This window comes from Vitis vinifera, chromosome 13 (assembly GCF_030704535.1).
Source record: "Vitis vinifera cultivar Pinot Noir 40024 chromosome 13, ASM3070453v1".
Taxonomy (NCBI): Eukaryota; Viridiplantae; Streptophyta; class Magnoliopsida; order Vitales; family Vitaceae; genus Vitis; species Vitis vinifera.
Window position 1 is genome coordinate 28,532,133 of NC_081817.1, and position 13,355 is coordinate 28,545,487.

A 13,355-nucleotide genomic window follows, 5' to 3' on the forward strand; every position below is an offset into this window, starting at 1 on the left:
GTAAAAAGAAAAAAAAGGAAAAAAAAAATCGGAAAAATAAATTCAAATTTAATAAAATTTTCTTGCATGTTTATCTAAACTTATTCATTTTCTTTCCACTTCTACATGATGAAAATAGAACAAAAAAATAATAATAATGATGATAAGGTCAGAGACTAAATAATGCCAAATGAAATCATTAACAAAACAAGGAACATAGTCATTTCCAATACAAACATTAGTGACAAAAAATAGTTGGGACCAGCTAATAATGCTCCTTTCCTTTTCTTATTAATTTATTTATTTTTCCAAAAAGAAATTATTGTAATCACACTGCAACATGGTAGGGAATGATAGGAATCTTTCACATTCTAGGGCAAATACTCTGAATAGAATATGAAAATTTTATAACAGTTGGGTAAGCAATAACATTACCATTTGTTGTTGTGGCTAATGATTAGAAATCATTCCCCAACCAGACACTCTTTGTGGAATTAATTAAAGATTTGTCAATCATGATGGTATGAAAACCTACCCCCCTTTTTTTTTAATTGCATTTTCTAGAAGGTGGTTGTTTAGAAGCATATTAAGGAAATTTTTTAATTTTCTTCATTATTTCATATTTAATGAAGCATTTATAATACAAATTAATTTCCATTAAACCCAAATGGGCCCTGACCACCTTATGACCAATAATCGGTCGGCAATCCCCATGGTAATGAGAAATCTACCCTAATAATGAGTAGTTTATTCTAACTGCTATTAGGACAAACCCAGGCATATGGACCCATCCCTGGACCCCAAACCAGTTAAACTGCAGGGAGGCTTGAACTCAGGACCTCTGTTCATTGCTAGAGGGCAAGATATACCCTAGGGCATCTTTACCGGTTTACCCTTTGTTTGATCAAGCAATTGTCATCTAGGGCTTGTGGGGTTAGGCGTTGGAAAACCATGAACATGAGATCCAATTCAATTTGTGTATGGATTTTCTAAGTTGTCCAATAGTTAGGAACATTTTGTCTACAGATTACCTAAGATCAGCTAGAAACCAAGAGGATAGTTGATGCTTTGTCACCTTCACCCAGTTTTTGGTCTACCATTTCAGGGCACTGCACCTCAGAAAGGCCCACACCTTTTCCCTAGTGTCTACATGATACTTATATCTTCAATACACTTGCAGCTACTTGCTCCTAAAAAAACAAAGGGTAACAGTTGTATCATACCTGGATCTGCATTTTCATCTGCCTCTGTCCCATTCCTCCAATGAATCCAACGCATTTCCCGGGGCCTATATAATCAATGAATAAACAACAACAATTGCAGGGACCAAGTTCAAGTGAATAACATCAAGATATCTTCATAAAGAATCTAAAGACAAAAAAACAAACCTGTAATTGCCAAGACAGGTTGCAGAGAAGAGAAGGGCTTTTCATAGGTTTTCACTGCCACCTGCTATGAAGATACGCAGTCCATTTCTCAGATAAGGGGCTTCAGCAAGAACAAAATTTGTGTTTGGATGTTCCAGGAGGATCGAATCACTTCACTGTGTTTTACACAGCAATTATGCTATCAATGGCATATCATTGAAATATTTCTTTTTGTTAGAATTTATTTAAACTGAAGTCATTTTGGGATTTCAATGAACGACCTCATTTATCTTATATATCTGACTTTTTCCTATTATAGTGTCAATGAATATAGTTCGCACAACCAACTTGTGTAAAACACAATGAATTTGTTCCAGGGGAGAGGCATCTAAACACCCATCACAGTAATTAGCAAACCAGTTGGAACACATGTAACATCAAAAGGCAATTTTACCATTTCATATCATAGATGACATAACTTGGGTACAAAATAGACTAAATTCATACTCTCCATAATCTCCCCCTTGGGAATAGGGTGTCTTGTGGAAAATTAAAAGGAAAATAAAAGAGCAAAAGGCATAGTGATGTGAATCCAGCTATTCTTTAAAACATAAAAATGAAGATGATAAAGTCTAGGCCCCATCTGGCTGGATAAAAGGGTTAGCAATCTCATCTGTGCCATCAGTTGGTGACACCAGCATTACTGCAGTTCCCCTACAAACCTGCAGTAATTACACACTATCAATTACAGAAAAAGAAAAAGAAAAAGAAAAAGAAAAATGTATTCGCATCATATGACTTTTTGTGAGCACAAACCCTCACCATTTTTTCAAGAAAAATAAAGTATATATATGGCAGGGCAATGACCCACAAAGCTTTAAAATGAGATGGATATCTGATGATTGTAGGAATTTTGATTATTCCCATTTTATTTAAACCTGTCCTGAACCTTATTAGGGAAAAAATCCCAGATAAAATTGTCTGAAACCCTCCAATCATGACATGTTTCCAGCATTAACACTCCACTGCTAAATGTGCACCACATGCCAGAATTTTGTAACACAGTTCTCTCAGATGCAAATTTCCATTTTCAAGCTCACGCGCATGAAAAAAAACACAATATGAGAGAACATACTATTAGGCCAAGGCGCCTGGTTTGATCTGTAGTCTTCTGTGGATCATCTGGATCTGCAGCAAAAAGCAAGAACAGAAAATCAACTATCTGCACTCTCTGCCAGCAAATAATCATTACCAACAACAACGATAATAGATAAACTTCTTTTTTAAGAGAGTTCTAACTACTCTCAGAAAGAGAGTAGTGGTTTCCATTACAGATGCTTAAAGCAGTTCTTGGGAAGGCATGCACAAATTCAGTTGGACTGATCATTGGTTACAAAGTGAAGGTTAATTCATCATGGAGCATACATAACAACAAAACAACCTAAGGTAACAATAACTAATCTTTTAAAAGATGATAACAACACTCTGCAATAGCTAAAGAATCCTATGGGAGCACATTTACATTTTATACATGAGTATATTAAACAAAAGGAGGCTATTTTAGCATATTTTGTAATAATCAACACACACAGCCACATTCGCCCAGTTATTTGGGTTTTTAAGTTACTATCATGTAAGGAAAAACTTGATTTCATAATATGAATCATTTACTAAGAAAAAGGCATTAGAAAGCTTAAATGCCAAGCCTCCGAAAGCACAATTTTCCTATTTTGAGCCCTTGATCATATGATAGATTTGGTGTATCAAAAAGTTTGCCATTTCTGATTGTCAGACTGGTAATCATCTCATAGACAGGCTACTTTACATAATTTCCATGACTGAATAATTTCCAACCAGTCAAGTTCAGTTGCAGGTTAATAATCCCTAATGAATCAGTGACAAAAGGACTTACCTAATTGTCCAATTCCCAAACTGAAAGCATGGAAAATTTTCAGTTCTGGCATGTAACTCGAGAATTTTCAAGCACATGAGAAATCAGTATGGGTCAGAATCAACTCAATTAAGAAGCCACAACAATTGCCCACATCATTCCTAGTCATCAAAAAGGGCCTCCCCAATTAAATGAAACTCGTTTGAGTTTAAAACATAAAATAAACATGGAAAAATGTACTGCTCCAAGCATTGAAGAAGAGTGCATGTATGCAGCAAAGAGGAAAAAGATTGCATGTTTCATGGAGACTTAGTAAACCATGAATAGGCCACTGCACTTTCTGAGGTTGCCCACAGCATTCCTAGTTATCAAAATAGGCCTTGCTAATTAAATGAAACTTGTTTGAGTTTAAAACATAAAATAAATATGGAAAAATATACTTATCCAGGCAACAAAGAAGAGTGCATGTATGCAGCAAAGAAGAAAGAGATTGCATATTACATGGAGACTTAGTAAACCATGAATAGGCAGACCACTGCACCTTCTGATTGCTCAGAAAGCATGGTGGAATGAGAATACAATCTTAGTCATTTGCTAATCGTAAATGGCCCACAGAAAGAACAACAGCTTAGTGGGGAGATATAGAGTCGTAAGTGGGAGGGCCTTAAGGCCTGGCTTAAGTGGTAAAGGGTTGGGGGGGGGGTGTTTATGGGAAGTTCCAGGTTCAAGTCCCAATGGGGACAAAAAAAAAAGGAATTAACTATAAAATAAAAGAGTGATAAGTGAGAGGTCTAGGAAGAACAGGAACACAACAGAATGCTTTTCTGAGGACCTAGTGCCAGTGATAACAGAAGTTAAAATGATAAACAAAATGATGGAATGTCCAATGAGATGGTGTTGTCAAAATCAAGATCAATCAACACATAGTGCATGATGTAGGTTTACCAAAACAAGGGACATATTGCAAAAGGGCATGTCAATTGAGAAAGCAAGAAACAACTCAATGGCTTATGATTTAGAGAAAGATATGGCCTTGAAAAAGATAGGATCCTTTTCAGTTGCAACCACTAAAAACCATAGGAAGAACACACACACACATAAAACATACAGGAAAATGTTGCACCATGAGCTATGGTTACTTAAAAACTTGTGTTTAATTTAAAATATCTTTGATATTTTATAGACAAGGTTAAAGAGAAATTGATTGTTAAAGTCTTTTATCATGTTCAGAAGTAAAAGTTTGTTAAGAGGACTTTGACATAACCATGAACACACCATGCAGAATTTTACTCATACAAATTTTTTGACAAAACAAACAAAGAAATAAATAGTTGCCTCATCAGCCTCAACATTTTGAGGCTCAGGAGATGGGACCCTTAAGAGGTGCATCAAGGTCACTTTGTTGTATCCTTTATGCAACCTTAAAGTGCATCCTTGATGATTTCCAAAAATGAGGCTGCCATCAAAGCATAGGATGAATACCATCTGTCTAAACAGATAGGCCATGGGCTCCTAAGGATGGGCCTCAAGGGTTTCCTTGAGTCTCACGTTGAAGCAAGAACTTTGCATGCCTGTGATAGATTACCTCATCTTCTTGGGCAAGTAATTGGTGTGTTTGTCAATGCTAGAAAAGACCAGGAATATGTACATGCCTTGATCTCCACGTCTATTGTCCTCAATGAAGAAATACTTTCAACTAGAAATGTTCATCACAAAAATTAATGATTTTTGACATGCAACAAAATAAGAATAGATGAATGCTGGTCCACAGCATGACAAGTGGTGATTCAGTACTACTTATGAATTATATATTTGATAAGAGTGCGATACCATCTTTCAGACAAAAAACAATAATATCATCATTCCTTCTCCTAGGAACAGAAGATTGCATCCAAAAGAATCAAAAACAAACTACATCCAACTAAAAATAGTTTGAAGTGATTTACCTCTTAAAAACTCTACAGCTTCATCCAAGACAAGGTTTAGCAACTGATCATAACCTTTTAGCGTCCCTGTTACTGTAACCAAAAACATCATTTGATTAGATAGTAGCACATCATCAATGAAGCAGGCCCTCAGAATAAAACAACCAAGGGTGATAAATAAATTACTAGACATGAGGAGGAGCAATTCATTCTTGGCTTCAAAGGAAAAGATATATCTAGATTACTTTGAGTCTGTCTGTGTGTGGGTGTGTTATAATCCGTGTTTGTGTGAAGACAGATTAGGAAGAAGGAATATGTAAAATAGAAAATTTTCAACTTGTAGATTAGATCATCACAGTGGCAAGTTACACATGCATATCTCTGTCTATGATAAAAAATAAAAAAAAAGGTTAATTTCATATGATAGATGGCCATAAAAGCCCCTGAAATCAGAACTAGGTGAAACATAAAAATCCAACAGCCTGAACACAAGGTAAATGATATCCTGCATGTTGCAAGAGAGAGAGATAGCGAGAGCAAACAACCAGTCCTGTGTTCATCTCATTAATTTTAAGTTTAAAAAAATTACCCACGTTCTATCACTATTCTTAAGGCTCTCTTCAATAACATTTGTCTTTTATGGCATTGCTATTTGGTTCCCATTGTATACCTCTTGTATACTTTTGTGCACTACCTTTTTTCCCAATATTTATAGACAAAGAAAAAAACTCCCTTCCTTAACATTTTAAGGCTTTTATAAAATATAGTCGTTTCATGTGTGACAAAGCCAACCAATCCAATGGCAATTCCACAACTGTAATCGTAAACCTGTTCTTCCATTTTGATTAGAAAAAAACTACTGCTTTTCTATGTTTTTTCATTGAAAAAGGTTTCAATTCAATGCTGATAAGCTGGATAGTCTTTTGATTGCAAAAATACTAATTAGTTGAATTCCAAACACACACTCAAAGCAAAGCAAACAAAACTGACAAATCATACAGTGTAGCAGATAGAGGAAGGTTTACACAAATGGCAGATAAAGTACTTCAAGCAAACTATAAGTATAAATACTTGAGAGAAAGAGGAGAAAATTCAAGACCTTGTCTTCCACCAGTAAGCTTAACTTGAACACCCTTGTCCACGAACTTCGCCAGATCCAAAACTGTTTCTTTCCTTCCTGACTGAAACAGAGTTTCATAACACCACATATCATACTGTATCAACATTCAAGTAACGGGGGAGAGAGAGAGAGAGCAACTATCTCTATTTTCTGTATTTTCATCTTTCTCGTACAAAAATCGATACACCGATATGTAGAGGGAGAGACCGTTACCATATTGCTTGATTTTTTTTGAGCTCCTCTTTCAATCCTCGGAGACAGAGAGAACAAGTTCAATTCTGTTAAACAAAAACAAAACTGCTAGCGTTGTTATCTCAGAATATCACAAAACCCTAATCCTCCGTTTGGTTGCTGGGAAATGGCAAGAAAACAAAACAAGAAGGGAAATAAAATTAACTAAAAAATGAAAGTGAAATTCAACAGCATCCAATAACACTCAAACCCTAAAACCTCTTACAAAACTCCAAAATTTGCCGTTTATTTCCTGCAATTTCTCAGCAGCCAAACGGACAGTAAAATGAAGGAAACTTACGTAAATGCTTAGAAAAAAAAATAATGACGAAATTGAATCAAGTAACTTATAAGTATATATAGACAGAGAGATTACTGTTGTGGTGGTGAATCAATGGCTACGCTGAGACCGAAGCAGCGGCGCGAGAGAGAGCGTTTTGACTTTTGAGTATCGAGCTGTGGATTCATGTGCCAGGTCGTATTGATAAAGGCCTGTTTGGCTACGAGGAGAAATTTTTTCTCTAAATTAGCAAGTTGATCACTCCGTCAATCTTAATATTAACCAAGTCGCGGATATAAAAGAAGTACTTAAGCATTTATGGCCAAGTAAGGTAAATATCATATGATACAAGAGAGTGTTTGATAAGTTAAAAATACCTCTAATAAATAAATTAAATATATTTGATAAAATAATTTAATTTCATAACTTATAATTTTTAATTAAAAATAACTTCAAATATTAAATTAAAATGAGTTGCTTATTTTGAATTCTCAAAATATTTTTCCCATTTATCCCGACTCTGCTCTTATTTCTCTTCAAAACTTTGTTATCTCTCAATAACTTTGTATCCACAAACAAAACTCTATTTCTATTAAGGGTGATAAAGTTTGATATGATTTGTCAATACGACACAAATTTAACATGTTTTTTTGTTAGTTTTGACTAAATAATGGTTCAATAAATGTAAAAAGATAAAAGTTAGAAGGATGCAAACTTGTTTTCTATAGGAGTTCAATAATTCCTACCTACGTCCATTTCTCCTCGATCTCCTTATGATTGTGGGTTCCAGTATAATAAGGCTTCCACCTTAGTCCTCAAGTCTACATTTTGATTCAATGGCTCCAATAGACACATAGATGAATATCTTTAAGTTCAACATCAACTTGAGGCTTCAACACATAGCCTTACTCGAGTAAATGAAGGTTTAATAATACTTAGTCTAACACGATAGATTTTTGAATATGCAAAAAGCTAAGATGAATACAAAGGTGCATTGAGAATGATTTGCAAATGAAAGATTAATCCACGAGTAGTTTAGGGTTTTTGAATTAGAAAATATGGTAGATAGGTAATTCAATGCAACGGTTCTCTTAACAATAAATGAAAGGAAAATATTTATTTATGGGTTTTCAACCGCAGACACCTAAAAAGTAAAAACTAACATTTATTAGTCGAGTTTCAGTCGACCGATTGATTAGTCATGACAATAAATGTACAATAAGTGATCGTTTATCATTTGTGAGGTTCAACTGGATCTCGATCCGACCTTGACCTAGAAGGGATAGCCTTGACCAGGAATGTATGCTTTATGGAAGAGATAAGGTTTTTATGCGATATGAATTGGATGTCAACCAAGAAAGGTAACTAGTTGAACCGATTCCAAACCAACTCCTTGGCAAAGCCTTTAGGTACCTTTATAACTCAGTATTATAGAGTCTTGCCTAAGCTTTTGGGGTATACACTTAGATTCAAATAAAAATGTGATCGTTTAAGAAAATTAAAAGGCAACTCAGTACGAGGAAATGCATAATCTAAATTAAATCCTAAGTGCATTCAAATGATTCATCTTACATTGATTTCATAGACTTTAATAGGTCTTCATATGTCATTGACTTTGTTTTCCTTTGATTCTTTCAAGATACACTTATCTTGATGAATACTCGAAACTTAACATATTGAGAAAAACCCTTAGGCTAACAACTTTGATTAAATTAATTTTAATAAGTATTTATATAAATATCTATGGGAAAACGATATATTAAAATCACTTTTAATAAATAAAAATTAATTTTAGTTATTTATTTTTTAAAACTTCCTTTAATTGGTTGTTAGGAATATAGAAACTACAAATCATAATAATTTTTTAAGAGGTTTTTATTTTTCTATGCCAATTAAATAAAAAAATAATAAAAATTTAAATTTTACACATATCATCATTTCTATTACATCGTTGAATACATTTAAATTACATAGATTGTTGTTTTAGTATTAAATATGTTTTCAAATTGACATATTTTCGTTGAACATTATAAAGTTTGTCATACCTATATCATTTTTTCAATAAATCAATGTGTTTTCAAATTGAAATATTTTTGTCAAACGTTATAAATTTTATAGTACCTATATCATTTGTTTAATAACAAAAATTTAATATATATTATTGTTTTTTTTTTTTGAAGTTTTCCATAATATTTTTATGAGTTTTGTTATTTTTTTTTTGTTAAAATATCTATTAATATTTTCCAATATATATGTAAAATCCAACTACTAATATATTTATGAAAACTAACATTTTCACCATCGATCTCAAGTACTTGATGCAAACAATTATTCTTCAAATAAAGCTCGAATTAATAATTAAGAGATGAGCATGGTATCTCTATAAAGGTTTTAAAGAAAAATCATCACTCTTTACCGTGTAAGTCAATATCGTCTCTCAAGTGAATGCCATAATACCAAATAGGGTACTTTTTTCAATAGGTACCAAAAAAATACCACCAATCAGGCGGTGTATATATTTTAAAATCTAAATGTATACTATAATCCCATTTATTTGTACTCGTATATCTTAATTCCATTTGCTCATACAATCATTAAACAATCCAAGTTTCATTAAACATATTTAATGGTATCATCACAGTACCTTAACATTTTCCTTATGTATATATAATATCAATTGTTTGATAAATTTATTTCAACATTATAACGTAAACCTAATTACAAAATTTAGAAGAGTAAAAACAATTAATTCACTAATGACATACAATTCTATATGAATGGCATTTACATTGTATCAAGTCTAAAATAATTTCATGTCACCAACTTGAGCCATTAGAGTAAATAATAATGAAAAATTTAAAATATAGATGATACTTTATCATCTAGAAGTATACAATGCTTCTAGGAGTAAGCAAAGAAAATTGTTCATTCACAAATATATATATATATATATATTATGAAACAATTAATAAACTATAATAAAAAACCATAAGTTAATTTCATAATGTATTTGAGAATGATTCACAAAAATATTTTTTTTTAAAATAATTATTAAAAATAGTTTTTAATTGTTTCAAGGATATGAAATTTTATTTGAAAACTCAAGTATATGAAAATAAATAAATTCAGCATATTATGTAAAATATAAAAATGTTAGAATTATTTTCCATTATTTCAATTATTGTTACCACATTGTTTAAAAAGAAAAAGGAAATTTTCGAATAATTTTTTTTCCGTTATCAAAAAATTGTTCTAAGTTAGAAAATATATTTTTTAAATTTTTTGTTATTATTTTATTTCCTTTGTAATTCTCTCAAACTTTCCGCTAACCAAAGATAGCCTTAATCATTGCGGTTGGACCGGGCCCTCTTGTAATCTAACCGAATAGGGCCAAGTTGGGCTGGGCCTAAATGATCACAAAGACATCACCTTACAAGTAGCCCGATAGGAGGGCATTTCCGTAGTTTCACTAATGGCAGCCACTAATATATAACCTTCATCACCAATAACCTAGGGTTTCTCCAGCAGCCGAAGGTGAGGGAGCCGACGAAGAAGAAGAGTCCTCAACAGCAACAATGGTTGAGAAGTCGAACAAAGCCAGAAAAGAGGAGATTGTCACCAGAGAGTACACCATCAACCTCCACAAGCGTCTCCATGGATGGTACTTTATCTTTCTCCATTTCAGTATATGTTGGATCTGTAGTGTAGAACGTTGATTTCTGGAATTTGATATGGTTGTGTATGTGCTTGTTTGTTTTTTAACTTAATCGAGTGGTTCTTTCGTGGTGTTTATGAAGTGAAGCGTTGATTTGCTAAAATCGACGATTTTCTTTGTTGAAATCGACTTGGGAGCCGTGTGTCGGCGATTCTTTTTAATCCTGAAGTTTATGGAATCTTTGGCGGTTTGCTTATTTACTAGAGGTTTATCCGTTGATTTTGCTGGCAAGGAAAATTTGTTTCTGCATGAGAAAATCATATTTCAGTATTTGGCGCGTTATTTTGGTTTGGTTTGATTTGATTTGATTTTAGTTTGGTTTTGGAATGTAATTGAAACGGATAACATGCAATGGGGATGATTGGAAAATGCTTTTCTTAACAGATGTTACACAGGAGAATGTTCCAAATATGATGTAAAAATGGAAATTTTGGAAGAATGGTGGTTGCTTAGAGTGAATCTGTGAAAGTAAAGACTGAGTCCGACATACTGTTAGGAAGTATCTCATAAGTCTAAAAAAATTATTTCTAATTATTGTCTTTTTGATTCAAAATAAATAATAAATGGGTAGAGAGGAAAATCTCAGATACGGGGATTTGTGGTTGTATGCTTGCTGGTGAAGGGCAGTGGTAGAATTCCCAAAATTTTGCAAAGACTGTTAAGTTGGAATGAGCTTTGAATAAAAATTTAATTTTTTTTCTAGGAGGTTTTTATATTTTACCCTTGTTGTGGTGGTGGAAGGAAATTGAGGAGTATTCATGAAGGGCATGGTCAAATGTGTCAGTATAGTTGAATGTTTTTGCATATGTAGGGGTATAAAGCCATCTCTAAAATGGGGTCATTGATTGAAGTTGGAACCCTTTCTAGAACCAGTGGCAATTTAGGATTTCATGAAAATGTTTCACCAATATTTCTGTTGAATTTCAGTTTTTTAAAGTTGTATTAAAATATCACAATGTTGTAATTCATATGCTAGAGTACATCTGAAGGAGTCCACGCTGCTGTAATATGCGAATGACATACACCTACCCATTACCTGTTGTATCATCTGTTTCAAGGGACTTGATTGCCTCTACTGAGCTTATGCTTTTGTAATTGTTCATTTATATTTAATTAATTGTTCTTCATTGTCGTTCTCTTGTTGTGATCTTAGTGCTATGAGACATTCCCTAGCTTTTGGGAGTAGCAGGATAAGAATGGTAGTACTATTATTAGAGATAAATATATTCTAGACATAGGTGCATATAAATTTTATTGGTGTCTTGTGCTGTTACTTTGATTTGATATATATATTTTTTACTGCTTGTTTTTTTAAATCTATACCATCCTTTAGGAAATACTTGATTTCATACCATTTATTGAGCATAACAATTATAAGTCCATGCATGTATGCAAAGATCACCTATGATTGTTGTTCATCCTGCATCTCTCTCCATTTATGCATCTAATCTCATCTAATTCTTCTAAACCTCTAGGCCATTTTCCCCACAAAGTTCATGGTCCTCACTCCATTACAAAAATGATCCTTTACCTCCCCACCATTTTTTATTTATTTTTTTTGGCTTTTCTATGGTAATCATAGAATGCCTAAAAAATTTGTTCATACCATCTGTTATAGTAGGAGCAGAAATGCGCTGATTCAGCAACATGATTAGCTTCAAATTTCATGTCCCACTGATTCAGCGACACGAAGCGTAACCTAAAAGATAAGTATAACAATGCATCTGCTTTCTCATCTTCCAAATCTCCTAATGCTGCTACCTTCTTATGTAACTGCTTCTGTAATTGTTTGAGGAAAAAATGCTTGTAATTGAATGTTAAATGCCCAACATTATGAATTCTGTAAGAGTTATTTCTTGTGTTCCCTTTGTCATTGGAGCTATAGGATCAGTGAATTACCATCTGTGTCGTTTTTGTGCACAAATAGGATTGGTGAATTACCATCTGCATCAATTATGTGGAACACATTTACACTAATCTAAAACTTGGGCAGCTTACTTGAAGCTTTTATGAAGGTTTCTTGTCTTAGCCCAAACTTGAGGTTCATCCCATATAAACTGGTTGCATGTGTTAATTTGAGCATTCTAAATTTGTTGAGTTAGACTGACTAACAACCCTGTTGTATTTTTTATGTTCCCGCTGGAGGGTTCACAACATGTTTTTTATTTGAAGATTTACATAATTCATAACTGCAGTATTCTTGTTGATTTTTGGGACTTTAGCCTTTCAGCTAATCTAATCCATTGTAGCCACCTAAATACAAATTCCTTGTGCTCCAATTTCAATGTGCAGCACATTCAAGAAGAAGGCTCCAAAGGCCATAAAGGAAATCAGGAAGTTTGCCCAGAAGGCTATGGGAACAACCGATGTCAGAGTCGATGTTAAGCTAAACAAGCACATCTGGAGCCGTGGGATCCGAAGTGTTCCAAGGAGAATCCGTGTCCGCATTGCAAGAAAAAGAAATGACGAAGAAGATGCCAAGGAGGAGCTTTTCTCGCTGGTCACCGTTGCAGAGGTCCCACCAGAGGGATTGAAGGGCTTGGAAACTAAGATCATCGATGATGAGGATTGAACCAACCATGCCTCCCTGCCTTAATTAGGTACTCCAGTTTTGGGTTTTATGTTTTTCCGATCTTAATTCAGAAAATGTTTTTGGTTGGTTTTGGATTCTCTGTGGAATTTCTCCCTAATTAGAGTTGTTTATCCCATTTATGCATTCAGTTTGTGTTAGAAACATGTGTGAACTGAATTTTATTTACATCCCTTGCGGCTATAGCTTTGAACATGATCCTCATTCTGATTGTTCATCTGATATGAGAACATGATTTTGTTCTTTGAATTTATACA

At 33.6% G+C, this 13,355-nt stretch overlaps 2 protein-coding genes across 5 annotated transcripts; one reads left to right on the top strand and one right to left on the bottom strand.

Annotated features, from left to right (window-relative positions):
• Positions 1-1,778: 1,778 nt before the first annotated feature.
• LOC100855332 (sm-like protein LSM7) lies at positions 1,779-7,068 on the bottom strand. Of its 4 annotated transcripts, XM_003633505.4 has the most exons (7): positions 6,890-7,018; positions 6,680-6,766; positions 6,496-6,560; positions 6,262-6,343; positions 5,184-5,255; positions 2,482-2,534; positions 1,779-2,068 (listed from the first exon to the last, which is right to left on the bottom strand). In XM_003633505.4, the coding sequence occupies exons 3-7, from the start codon at positions 6,496-6,498 to the stop codon at positions 1,979-1,981; spliced, it is 300 nt and encodes a 99-aa protein (XP_003633553.1). In that variant the 5' UTR covers positions 6,499-6,560; positions 6,680-6,766; positions 6,890-7,018; the 3' UTR covers positions 1,779-1,978. The 4 variants fall into 4 exon arrangements, with proteins under 4 accessions (XP_003633553.1, XP_003633551.1, XP_003633552.1 ...); XM_003633503.4 differs by lacking the exon at positions 6,680-6,766 and having other exon boundaries at positions 6,890-7,068; XM_003633504.4 differs by lacking the exon at positions 6,680-6,766 and having other exon boundaries at positions 6,496-6,579; positions 6,890-7,036.
• Positions 7,069-10,255: 3,187 nt separating this feature from the next.
• Positions 10,256-13,293, top strand: LOC100855296 (large ribosomal subunit protein eL31). The gene is made up of 2 exons (XM_003633502.4): positions 10,256-10,454; positions 12,801-13,293. Exons 1-2 carry the CDS (start codon positions 10,369-10,371, stop codon positions 13,078-13,080), a joined length of 366 nt encoding a protein of 121 aa, XP_003633550.1. The 5' UTR covers positions 10,256-10,368; the 3' UTR covers positions 13,081-13,293.
• The last annotated feature ends 62 nt before the right edge of the window (positions 13,294-13,355 follow it).